Below are 14,002 nucleotides of genomic sequence, written 5' to 3'. Positions count from 1 at the left end.
TTGTATCATTTTTCAAGTTTAATGTTATAAAACTACCAACTTTTTCACCTTAAGTACCTGTTGGCAGCAAGTCAGCTCTGGATTGATCGCTCTCATTTTTATGCAAGTGGCCTGTTTCTAGAGGGTAAAGGGTCATGTTTGTTTCATTCGTTTCATTTGTTTGAGGTTTATTTGTCATTTGTTATTAAGATACTGAACCCAAAATTGCCCCTTCACCTCTACTTACCATTTCACCATAAAATGATCATGTTATATGGGTATTCGGTGTTGACATGGTGAAAATGTTTTTAATACGTGTCTATTATCTTTATAGGACATTTCTCTTGTGTTGTATCATTAAGTATAAATGTAAATCAATGACTGAATATCTTGTATACTCTTAGCAAGTCTAATCAGGTGAGTTGATGTGAGTTTATCAGCCATAGGGTCTCAGAGAGAAAGCCATTGTTAGCAACTATCAATAGGACAGGAAGACTTTGATCAGGCTTAGGAAACACCCAGTCTTACAAAAGCTGACTTTCTTCAGGAGAGGAAAGCATTTCACTCTTTGAAAACAGCAAACTACCAGGAACAGTGGGCTTGTAAAATAAGCTTTGACCAGCTTCACGCTGCTGCTGTTTGTTGTGCGTTCAAAAGGATGGATACTCTGGAGGCATTGTGATGTTCACAGAGGAGGATGTACGAGTGCAAGCGAGTCGTGATTGTCTGCGTGTGCGTTTGCGTTCAGTGAACCTCCTGAGGCTTCCGGTGCTGGTCGGACACACATCTCCTGTTGGACGTTAGCCAACCAGTGCAGGGTGTGCGTGTGCGCGTGCCTATGTGCTCAGTGGCTTTAGGGGTTTCATGACTTTTTATTGACATGACCAACAAGTGCACATTAGTAGCCGGGTTACTCATTACAGGTGATGCTGTAGTTTGTTTGTGATAAGACTCTCGCTTTGAGAACAAAGTCCTGTCAGGTATAACAAGCCATCGGTTACTTCAGCACATCCCACCCATCCCTCTCAGGACCACTGCTGCTGCTCAGGTAAATACTGACTCTACTTTTTATTCCTTTTTATTCCTTTTTAAATCTGCACATTTTTCTTTTACACTCAATGAGGAAACATTGTTATATAAAAGGATTGATTTAGTGTAATATGTGTATTATGATCAGTAAACCGAGTGCAAAAGTTAATTTGTTTAGCATCTTAAAGTGTGTGTGAGCAATCAACGAATCTTCATCAATCAACATCTTTAAACAGGCATTAAGGTGAGGTATGTGTACCAGGTCTGTCTCTTTATGCACTTTACTGGACTCTGTATTTTTCTTTTTAGTTCTTGTGTTTGTTTGTTTCTTTTTTTACATTAGTATTTTTCTAACTCTGTTTTTAAATTATTTGGCCCTGCGTATCCACTTGTGACTCTTGTCTTTGAAAAGTGGTATATGAATCAACTTCACTTATTTACTTTGTGTTTAATTTGTGTCTTTGTGTGTTTCCAGTTCCCAGATTTATCACAACATAGAAATGAGTTTGCTCCTAATCTCCTTGTGTCTGTTTCTGCAGGCCTCTCAGAGTTGTGTTTTCTGCCTCCTCGCATCTATCGAGAACAGCATCATGAGTGTAGAGTCCAAAAAAACACGTGAGGCCTGCTGCTCCAAGCTCAAGGTAGGTGAAATGTCACCCTCTCCCTGTGTTGAAACCTTTAGGTTGATCACTCACTGCTTCATATTCGCGTCCTAATCAGTGTTGAGACCGTGCAATGACAAAAAAACTAACCAAGCCAAATGTGTTGATTTCCATCTTGTCTCTGTGTGGTATTTCTTTGTCTTTATTGTCTGTGTCCTACTAATGCTGCACCTGATTGGGCAGTAAAAAAGTAAAGCATTAACACAGTAAAGTCACTAAAATGCAGGTTAATCTCCGACAATAGATAAGGCAGATAGTTGGTAAATGGGAAAAAAATAACAGTGAAATGGTTGTTTTGACCTGGATTCATATCATTGACTTCTTTGTCAGTATGATGAATGTTTACAAGACACTCTATAATATCCGACTAACTATACAAGTGAAGGGGGACATTCTTTAAATATTTATTTTAGAGTTGTTGATGATGTTGATTTCTTGGAGGAAATTCCCAGTCATCCTCAAGTACAAAGCCTTCCATGTTGCTTAACTCTGGGAACGTTAACTCTTAGGTAAGTAGTGGCACATATCTATATATAACACACTAGTCCATGACCTACAGCCCAGAGTGAGTCCCTTTCAATTTTTAACTTTGTTGGGGGCAAGGATACGACTGCACGCAAGCCGTATTTGTACTGGTAAAGCAAATTAACCACAAAAATACCGGGTGATTGTATTTGTCCAATGCGATCCAAAACCCTCTTCATTTGTCCATCACAAAATATAATCGTGTGACTAATGTTAAAGTTTTAAGCTGCTGTTAAATAATAACTTGTTGGAAATTCCTGTTTTTAGTAAGATAACTGTAGAAGATTTGAGCCTGAAAACTCTTAACTTTTAGACAGACAGTATGCAACATGTCAGGCTATGATTGCCCCTGTTTAGTGATTGAGTAATTACTCTTTAATTACGCTAATGGTTTCTATCTTTAAAAGGCTTATTCTAATGTAAATGAGGGTAATCAGATCAATGTTGAAGCCAATTCTGAAGTGGCCTATTGTAAAGCCAGATATTGGAAGATACCTATGGATTAATTTCATCCATGATGGAAGGCCAACATTGACCTGGTGTTTGAGCTGAACATTAAAATTCCAATAAATCCTTTTATTTATTGTGAACTTGTCATATTGTCAAAAATCTGTGATATAGTGGCTAAGGCCTCGGCCATTCATGATGGTGGTTGTTGTTTTGATCCACACAATAAACACTTAGTGAGCTGTGTCTCTCAGAGCAAAACATTTTTCTTCAATTAATGACTCTACAACATGTCAGTGTTCAAGTAAAAATGACAAATGGGAAACTAATAAGAAATTTCAACAAGCTGATATTTGGCCATCATTGCAAATCAAAGACAAATGGCTTAGACATGGATGAAGATAAATAGATTAATAGACGAGTCTAGTCAATCAAGGAATCAATCAAAGGAAGGGAAGCGTCCACGTGATAATACAACATTGATCCTTTCACTGTGGGAGTTACAACCTTTGAGACTTTGTTTAGAAAAGAAATCCTCTGATTTGATTAGTGTAACTGCAAAAAAGTAGTTTACTCCTCTCACTCAAAATCCTTAGCCGAGAGATTATTTTTAAGATAGTCATTTTACAACAGTCATTATTCTAAGTATATTGAGTAGTCTTTTCTCTTATCCTTATTTAATTTGCTTCCACTGAACATGTTTCACTGGAAAAAAGGTTCATCCATCAACTCCTTGTGTGTTTTTCAGCTCTTCCTAGCCTCGCTTGCATTTGTGTATTTTGCCAAAGCCTTTTGTGGAGCCTACATGAAGAGCTCCATCACTCAGATTGAGAGACGCTTCGACATCCCGAGCTCCCTCATCGGGGTTATCGATGGCAGCTTTGAAATGGGTATGTGCAATGTTAGATATGGGATGTTTTGTTTGTTGAATAAAATTTTTATAAAAAGTGAAAATATTGGGGGATGAAGCCACTAAATGTCCCTCTTAAAAGAATAATTTGATGTATCGAGACATGAGCTTATTTGCTTTCTTGCCACGAGTTAGATCTATACCACTGTGTCTGTATGGCAGCAGAACATCAAGCTACTCAAGCTCACTAATTAACAGTGAATATACTCTTTGTTTGTTTGTTTACGATATAGAGAAATAAGAGAAGAACTGTCTCATAACTCCTGTAAAACCACAGCATGTTGTCCTCTGCTCTGGTTTTTATAGGAATTGAACAAATAATAATAAATAATTTTTTTTTAATTAGTGAGCTTTAGAGGTGGTGGTAGGCAGGATATGTTTCATTTGAGCCTGCTAAGCTCGGCTAGCTGGTAGTGCAGTAACAAATTTAAACTACAAACGTGACAATCACATCTGCTGAATCATCAAACTCTCAGCAAGAAAGTGCGAAAAAGCATTTTTGCCAAAATGTCAAAGCACTTTGTTCAGCCAACAATTCATTCATCTCATTCCCAGGCAACCTGTTGGTCATAGCCGTTGTGAGCTACTTCGGTGCGAAGCTCCATCGTCCACGGCTGATCGGTATCGGCTGTCTGATCATGGCTGCTGGATCTTTCCTCATCGCCATGCCCCACTTCTTCCAGGGATTGTAAGAACACAGTTTGCTTTTCATTCTCGATATTCGACTTTTACACAGTTAAGACTTATCAAGGTATATCCTGCAGTAATCATACACATCAGTTAGAATAATATAGCAGCGACGCCAGCTCTTGGAGGCAGAGCTGCTGTGGAGGCAGAAATAAAGTAATATTAAACCACATTGGCCTGGATCCAATAATGAGTTATTATTTGTTTGTTAAACTGAAGCGAAATATAAAAAACTGTAGCGAAATATAATTTATTAGAGTTTAAATTGCACTGCAGGATTAACTTGTTTGGGACCCCGTTTGTACCTCTCGTGCATAATTTAAATTGTCCCACATTAATGCAATTATTTTTCAAACAAACATGTTAACATGACACTAAAATTAGATGTTGACACAACAATCAGATTTAATAAGACAGGGTCAGACATCATGCATGACCCACATAAGTTGTTATTCTGCTTTAGTGAAGTAATCCCTTGACAAACATGCTGTTCATTAAATTTACACGCAGGGGCGTTTGGGCCCCTGGAGGTCAGAGGCCCTGCACCAGTCACCTTATTCATAATCCAGCCTTGAATTAGTATTATATGTTGTATTATATTGTTGTTAAGAAGATATTAAATCTATGAAGACAATACATTGCATGTGGCTTGACAGAGGTCATGCTACTTTCCTGCCCCAGTTTAACTCCAGTTATAAGATCTGCACTGTCACCCAAATTTAAAGAGCTTAAACCAACAGATAAGATAATATACAAATATGTACTCAACAACAATGTGCCTATGTAGCATGTGAGCACAGGGTTTACCTTATGCACAAACCCTGAATGCTTTCAATTCAGTTAAAACTGTTTTACAGTGTGTTTACTGAACTTAACTGAACAGTTGTTTAATAATCCTCAATGTTTTCCAGGTATAAATATGAGACAAGTATGACTCACAGCAAAGACATAAACAGCACCGAGAACATCCTGCCCTGCTTGTCCAACCACAGCATCCCTGAAGCAGATGAGACGGTTGATTTAGGGCCTCAAGCAGGTACAAGTCAACTCCCGTCTGTTAAGCATCCTTAACATGAGTCATAAGTTCAAATCAATACATTTACGTGAGCCGAGGATGAACATTGTTTTAAAAACACTTAAAGATAAGTATGTTGGACCTTACATGAGATTTCAGTTCACATTCTAAGTCCACCTCCCTTAGCTTGTGAGAAGGCAGCTGGCTCGTCCATGTGGATCTACATTTTCCTGGGAAACATGCTGCGGGGGATTGGCGAGACTCCCATCATGCCTCTGGGTGTGTCCTACCTGGATGATTTCTCCAGAGAGGAGAACACTCCTTTCTATTTGGGTTAGTTTCTTTTGTTGATTTATACTCTGCTGTGGATCTTAGCTACATCATCTTCCATCTTATAACACTCTGATCTTCTTCCTGCTCCATTAATGTCACAGTACAGGAATATTTAACCTTTCTGTTTCTCCATTGTTCCAGCTTGTATCCACACAGTGGGAATCTTAGGACCTATGTTTGGGTACATGCTTGGCTCCTTCCTGGCAAAGATCTATGTAGACATTGGATCTGTGGATTTAGGTATGTGTTCATGTGGTGTTACGACATTGCATAGCCGGACGACATCACATTAGAACTTCTGACAGTCACTGATCAAGAGGTCTGAAAGCTCGAACCGTCTTTCAAAAGCTGCTGTTATCTCCCTTCTCCTTCTCACAGACAGCATCAGCATTAACCACAAGGACTCCCGCTGGGTGGGGGCCTGGTGGCTGGGCTTCATAGTGACCGGCATCGTGCTGCTGCTGTCCAGTATCCCATTCTGGTTCCTGCCCAAGTCTCTGCCCAAGCAGGGCCAGGAGGAGAGTCAGAGTAAGAGTACCGAGCTGGCCACAGTGGGAGAGCAGGAGAAATTCCTGGCAGAGGAAAACCAGGAGCAGGACGAGAAAGAGAAGCCGGTCTCGTTCCACGAGATGGCTAAAGGTAACATGTAGCCTGCCCCATCTAACTTGTAGTTACCTTAACATTTTAGCAAGAATGTAGGAATGTTATTTCAGATAAGGCTTCACCTACAATGAGCATAAACCAAGTCTCAGACTTATGAGAATTGTGTCACTATATTAACAGGTTTAGGAATAAAAGCATTGAATCATTAACAAGGTAAAGCCCAGTAAAACCTCAACCCAGACCAATAACCCTGATACCTGAAACCTGAGCAAGAGTCAAGATAATGATGTGGGACCTGCTGCTAAAGCAAAGGCAAACATGCTATTCAATATATTACAATGACAATATTTGAAGAGGTTTTTTTTGCAGCAAAAAGGTAAATTATGACAAACAAACCCATGGAAAAGGAAATATAAAAGTTATACTTTTAATGATGCTGTTTAATGTGTGTGAAATCAATCTATGTTGCTGAATTTCAATAGGTTAACAACATCCATATGTCAGAGGAAATAAGGGCAGCTGTTAAATTAAAAGATTTAATATATTTATTATTATTTTAGGCTATAGTAGATTTATATGTATATAAATGTATGACTTGAGTATGTATAGATAAAGGTATTTCTAAATGTGTTACCATACAAATATACAGACATACAGCTGTAATATATAGAATAATACGAATTTTGATTGATGTGACACCTTCCAAAGGCTGCTCTACCAGAATCATACATTTCTACTCTCGCAGTCATAGTAAGGAAACCATTGTACATCTTAGTAAAACTTTTCCATCACCTTTCGCTGTGCTTTGTCCTTCACCAGATTTCATACCGTCTCTGAGACGACTCTTCAGGAACAGCATCTACGTACTGATGATCCTAACGCACCTCGTGGCCGTCAATGGCTTCATGGGCCTCATCACCTTCAAGCCCAAGTACTTGGAGCAAGTCTTTGGCCAATCCGCCTCCAGGGCCACTTTCCTCATAGGTACGGAGCCATAACTCTGCACTTTGTAGCCAGAGGCGACTGAAACAATGATGTTATTGAAGGGAAGTGTGATTTTGAGAGACAAAGCTAACGTGGAATGTGAGAACCAAGTAGCCCACTGTGGACTCTCCTTTTGTGTGTGTGAGTGTGTCTGTAAAGTATCAGCTTGAGCTATGATTAACTTTTTATGACTGTTTACCTGCAAGGCAAGTAAACACTGTTAGCTGTTTGAACATTTATAGATTTAGATCCATTGTCGTTCAATTACCCTTGATTATGAAAAGTAGCAGGAAGAACAGCTGAACAGGTTTGAATGAAAAATCCTTTGAAACACAGCTCTTATATGTAGTGTTATCTCACTGGAACGTCTTACTGACACATGAACGCAACACACGGTATTTTAACATTGTTAATGAGCCTGCATGAAGTAATTTATCTGAGCTATATACCAACCATAATTACTAAGATTCCATGGAGTACTTCTGCTGTTGTAATGTGGAAAGATTGTGGTGAAGCGCAACATAAAATCAAATTATCAAAGAAAATGAAAAGTATTTATTCAAATAGGGAGATATAGGTAATTTAAGAGTTGTTAAAAGATTGAATAAATCATTAATTCATTGATTAATGTATTTATAATAAACCAAAAACCATTAGAGCACTGTCAGAATAGTTAGATAAAACCAATGCAAAAATAGAAAAGTGATTATGATGGAGAGAACATGCTGCTCTGAGAAATGGATTGCTAGTAAAAGGCTTGTTATAAAGTTTATTTGTATAACCCATTTTAACAAGGCAATTCAAAGTACTCTACAAATATATGATGACAAATTGTAAAAGCGACATAAAACCACCTAGACAAGCATCTAGCGTCTGCCACTTCAGATGCAAACACCAAACCGACCTTGTCACGGAAAATATAAAAAACATTTAAACCATATCCATCTTATATCATCTCTATAGTGTTAAAGACATCTAGATGCAATTATTCAACTTTTGTGATGATGCTCATCTGTCAAATAATGGTGGGACCTAAGCTAAAATACCTTCAAAGGTCTTAAAACTCTACGGTTCCCTTTAGATTTCTAATCTCCTACAGTTCACAGGTTTATGTGTTGCCCAGTGTAAATTACATGACCAGTAGTACCATTTCATGCTTAAGTAATTCCAACGTGTTGATCCCTCCAGGTATCCTGAACCTGCCGGCTGTAGCCATGGGCATCATCACCGGAGGGTTTGTGTTGAAACGCTTCAAGCTGGGCATCGTCGGAGCAGCCAGGGTGTCCATTACTGCCACCATGGTGTCCTTCTGTCTGCTTTCCATGCAGGTCTTCATGCACTGTGGACAAGCAGACGTGGCTGGTCTCACTGTCTCATATCAGGGGTGAGTAGAGCACTAACCATCTCTCAATGCTGTATGATTGTAATAAAGATTCTTAACAGTATGTTTAATTTGATCCATGTCTGTGTTTGCGTGTGCACCAGGGCTCCTCAGGTGTCACACGACCATCAGACTTTGCTGTCGCAGTGCAATGTGGGCTGCTCCTGCTCGGTGAAGCACTGGGACCCGGTGTGTGCCTACAACGGGATGACGTACACCTCGCCATGCCTGGCCGGCTGCCAGACCTCCACTGGCATTGGCAGGGACATGGTGAGACCCTCACAGAAGTGATGCAACTTGTAGAGGGAAAACAAACAACCTTGCAAAATGGAAATGACAAGAGATCACTTTTACAAGATGTATAAGCTTGATATCATTGTGGTTCTGTGATGATACTCTGACCATTTTTCAGTGACACTGAGTAGTCACAGAGGAAAAGAGCACGAAAAAGGGCAGAGAGACATCACAGATACTGTTTTCTGCACCGACACTGGCTCCACAGTCCAGAACGCAATGTGACCAGACATGAGGATTACACTTCATGTGTGTGTCTATCTCTTGTCACAAACCCACATTTGATTCAAGCGCACTCTTCTTAGTTTCGAGAAAATTTTGAAAACAAAATGACCAAAATTCCCCCTGTAAAACCAGATTTAAAGTCACTAGATCTGGAGAAAATTGCTCACACTCTGAAATGTCAGACCCATACACATGACAGATTTTTTTCCATCAAGATCCATTAATTAATCTATGAGAAGGCAACAAAAATGAAAATCCCATGATGTTAAAGAAAGTGTTAAAATTCTTCTGATCTTGTTCTTCATCAAAATTGAATGGGTTCTTCCTTAACTCAAACCTCATCCTTCCACCAAGTTAAATAGTAAGCAGTTCAGGCCTTTATTGTGTAATCCTGCTTACAAACAAACTAACAGACAGGAGTTAACCTCCTTGGGAGAGATAACAAGCTAAATTGAACAAACTGTCAAGGCTGTTGGAATGGAATGAATAACCTGCTTATAATGTTGTTAAAGCCTCACCAGAAGTTTGTCTAGTTGGTGATGTTCGGGCCACAGGATCATTACTAACTCATAAACATAGAACAACTCACATTTCCTCTCTTTTCTCTGGTTCTTCAGATGTTTCATAACTGTAGCTGTGTCGAAGACAAGATGACATCAGCTGTGAACATGTCTGCAGTGCTGGGCCAGTGCCCCAGGAGAAGTGACTGTGACGGCATGTTTAAAATCTACATGGCTCTGTCTGTGATTGGATCCTTCATCTCTGCATGCGGGGCAACGCCAGGATATATAGTGCTGCTCAGGTCAGAGACTCTAAATCTGAAGGAGCTAATATTTCTCCTGTCATTACATTCATCATTTTATACGTATGTCATGTATCTAAGTCCACTTTAGACGATGAGACACAAAACTCATGAAGTGAATAGAGAACAGTGGTTTTCATGGCTGCTTAGTTTTACCGTCTGATTACCTTGTAAAAAAAAACATTAAGAATATAAACTTTATTAATTTTTGTGGAGATTTATTTTGTAGATTCCCCAATTTATCCAATTTAAATAATTTAATCAATGGTTTTTATATATATAATATAAAGTAAACATATTGAACTCTTTTATTTAATTTATATATGGCAGTTTAATGTGGCGCACCTTACATGCATGAAATATGAGTGATGTGTAACATTGGTGGAGTGATATGATGTAAACAGTGTCGTGCCACTTTAGCTATGGGGAATTCAAGTGTCCAAGGTTGTTGGATTTAGACATCGAACATATGTTGTGTTAAGTTATAATTAAGGTTAAAGGGGACATACATTGACATCAGTCTTTAATATGACTTTCATCACATGTTCCAGATCCATACAGCAAGACCTGAAATCCCTGGCATTGGGAATGCAGACACTGATCGTAAGAAGTCTGGGTGAGTACAGGACAGAGTGATAAACATCATATTCATCCCATGTGTTCAAGTGTAAGTACGCATGACTCTGTGTCCTTCCAGGTGGGATCCCTCCTCCTATTTACTTCGGGGCACTCATCGACCGAACCTGTCTGAAGTGGGGTACCAAGCAGTGTGGAGGTCGAGGAGCTTGTAGGCTCTATGATGCTAACGCCTTTAGGTACAGTGAAGCTTTTATTTTATGATCTTTTATTTTCCTGCTAGACCAACCTAGTATTCATATTTAAGCAGGATATTTATATTTGTCAAGTGTGTCCAAAAGTTTGTGTCAAATTACTTTTGTTGCATTTACATTTATGCATCTTATGGAACTCAATATCTTCTATCATCTTGGGTCTTTTTTCATCATCACCTACTTAAATATAAAATTTAAGTTTATGGATTATTCAAACGTAAATTTAGATGCACACAAGTGTATTTTTCAGCGCCCAAGGGAGTGCAGCATCAAATTTGGTGCGATTTGGACCCTTTCAATATGAATAAACTTTGAATAGACAGGCGACTGTTGACGATCACAACAACAGCATGTTCACGATAATGGCAACTGATTCTTCAGTCGGGGGTTCAGCTCCTACATTAGTGTTTTGAAGAGATTTACAAGGAAAGACAAATAAAAGAAGTGACATTGACACTGTTTCACCTCACCTGTTCCAACATACTTCTTCCCCAGGGTGACATACATGGGCTTGATAAATGGACTCTACTTCCTGTCCAACATGCTGTGGGTGGGTCTCTACCTCCGAATTGTCAAGCGACAGAAGAAGTTAGCGTTGAGGAATCAGGCTAAAGAGAACGGACTAGAGGCGAACGGACAGGTCAACGGACACGCCACCATCAGCATCGCCAAAGACAAAGAGGACGCAGACAAGGAGAGCACCATTTAAGCTGGTATGACATCAAACCATAATACAGTTGAATGACACATGCAGTATTTCCCATTACTTAACTACTGTGCTGCACCCGGACTGGACCAGATGCAGTAATGGTACAGTGTCAGAATTGTATACCTCTTTTTCTATGTAGTATGTGTATAGATGCTGTATTCATACATGCAGTATATGCTCAGTATAGTGTATGTACAGTACATTGTTTTAAATACTAGTTCAAGACAAAAGTGTTGTTATGAGTTACTGACAAAGTATTTTTGAATATACGGCCGACACTTTGTGGGATTATGGATCCCTCTGCTTTGTCTTCAATGAACTATACTATAATGAAGACACTGAGGGTGGTTGAGGGAATCATGTGTGATAGTTTAGTAAAAGCGTCCAGTTTAGACAAGATGAGTAAATGAAGCGGCTTAAATTCACAAGGATCACTATAAGAGGCAGATATTTGATTTCCCATACAGATGATTATTTTTGTTTTAAGAAAAAAACATCACTTACTGTACATTCAGTTATTATAGATGGTACATGTACCCATCAGAGTAAGTGAAGTCTGTGATTGCTGAAGAACGATCCAGTCCTTGAAGGCAACACAAAAATGAAATATATTTAGTTTATTATTAAAGAATATTGACCAGATGTGTAATACTTGAACAAGGAGGAGGAGATCCAGACACATCTTTTTAAATCACCATTTTATATTTACAGCTCAATCCCACTTTAGTCGGTACCCATATATGGGTCACCTAAAAACGAATACTTCTGCTGGAGGATTAAGACAAATGCAACTACAGACTGCCATTTGTTAGCTCAGCTCAGCTTAGCACACAGAGGCTCAACACTGGTTAGTTTGTTTAGTCTGCTCAAAAAGTCAATTGTAAAAACTTTGTTCATGTCGTAGAATGTATGTAACGTGTTGAATAGGGAGCGTCAGACTTGTGATGTACAATGTACACAACTCGACCAGTAGGGAAGTAAGAAATCACTCATAGTGGATGGATGGTGGGTTATCTTTGTAATTAATTGAAAAAATTAGGTTTAAAAATATCTAGTTGTGTTTTCCAAACTACTTTTCTATGGATATTAGCTGAGTCCCCTGTGATAGCTTTGGCCTCTGGAAAAAAAGGACATGATGTTTGGTGGGATTTATTAATTCAGAGAAATCTGCTTTATTGGCATTAAGGTTAAAAACAATAATAGCAATTTTATTTAAACTCATATTAAATAATGTCAGACTTAAATTGCAATCCCAATGAACACCTTATCTCAGGATGAACAGTTCAGTTTGTTTGTCTCCACTTTGAACAGCTCACCTTTTTTACAAATATTCATTTATTTGCCCTCTACACCACATTCCCGAAGTCTGTAACAGAATCCCTCATGAAAATGTACCCGGAAACTTTGCTAAAATGAATAAAACATAAGGATAGATCGGTGTACATGTCTGGTAAAAATTTGAAGGGTGGATACATTGTCGTTGGTACAGTGTTTAAGGAGGAAGCCAAGTTGATTTATTCTCAAAATGTTCTTTGTAAAGGAAATCTGACATTCTTCTAAAAAGCACAGACACACACACACACACATATACTCATATAAATGGAGGAATTGAGTCCATTGCACCAGATGTCAGGAGGATTATTCTGACTGTAACACAACATTGATCAACTCGGGCACTGAACCCTGTATTTACATTTTTCTAATCAATACAGGCACTGAAATATATTTCAAATCTTTCAGGAAATGTTGGCTCAACCTTTTCCTTAGTTTAAACTCACTCATACTATATTTTCCTAAAGGTTTTGAATAAACCATATGGAATCATCTTCATGAATCGTTGTGCATATTTGAGATGCCTATTATGGGATGTCCTGTCACACACTTCTTGTTACATCACATCATTTAACACAAAAACAAGAGGTCAACATTCACACAATCCTCTGAGTCTCCGCTGTTTGTTTTGGAAAGTTCACTAAAGTTTGCACAGTGGTCTAAGAGCCGGTGCATTGTCGCTCTGCTACTGTAAGTTTTAACTCTGTTAGACACTGACCGTATAGTTGTAGAGAAACCAATTTATATGTACTATTAACAACTGTTAATACGAAAAAATGCATATTGTTGTATTTTTGTTTCATCTTCATCTTTGCATTTTTACAATTTTATTGATTGTCCTTGAAAATATATGTAAGCCAAATATTCACAATAAACCGTTTTTATGCATTTTCTTTTTTAACGTGTTCCGTTGATGCTGCATTACACCTGTTATCATGTTGTCTCACTATGGCAAGTTATAGAGTTTCAATATGCTCCATGCTTCCACTTAACTTTGTGCCACCCCACGAAAACACACTCACCCCTTTAATACACAGATTCCCTGTGTTACATACTATTTGCACATGTGGATATTCACGCCAGCACATGCAGGCTCAAAGTTGAAGGTTGTAGCCGATTACATAACCTGACCTGATCAAACTTTGTGTGATTACTCTGTGATATAGGTTTTCTCCTCTGAAAAAAACTAAACCAAAAGTGATGGTTCCTTTTCCTTAAACAAACTTTTAGCATGTCATATAATTTATTACAACAG

The 14,002-nt window shown here is 38.6% G+C and overlaps 1 protein-coding gene across 1 annotated transcript; it reads left to right on the top strand.

The window, feature by feature from the left end:
• The first annotated feature begins 17 nt into the window (after window positions 1–17).
• Window positions 18–13,635, top strand: LOC133001904 (solute carrier organic anion transporter family member 1C1-like). Its single transcript, XM_061071617.1, has 15 exons — window positions 18–1,027; window positions 1,548–1,649; window positions 3,391–3,532; window positions 4,108–4,240; window positions 5,151–5,275; window positions 5,441–5,587; window positions 5,729–5,827; window positions 5,966–6,226; window positions 7,010–7,174; window positions 8,363–8,558; window positions 8,660–8,825; window positions 9,692–9,876; window positions 10,428–10,492; window positions 10,574–10,691; window positions 11,202–13,635. Exons 2-15 carry the CDS (start codon window positions 1,599–1,601, stop codon window positions 11,413–11,415), a joined length of 2,067 nt encoding a protein of 688 aa, XP_060927600.1. The 5' UTR covers window positions 18–1,027; window positions 1,548–1,598; the 3' UTR covers window positions 11,416–13,635.
• Window positions 13,636–14,002: the final 367 nt, after the last annotated feature.

The sequence above is a fragment of the Limanda limanda genome, chromosome 1 (genome assembly GCF_963576545.1).
Source record: "Limanda limanda chromosome 1, fLimLim1.1, whole genome shotgun sequence".
In the NCBI taxonomy this organism is placed as follows: domain Eukaryota; kingdom Metazoa; phylum Chordata; class Actinopteri; order Pleuronectiformes; family Pleuronectidae; genus Limanda; species Limanda limanda.
This window is presented reverse-complemented; position numbering and strand designations above follow the sequence as displayed.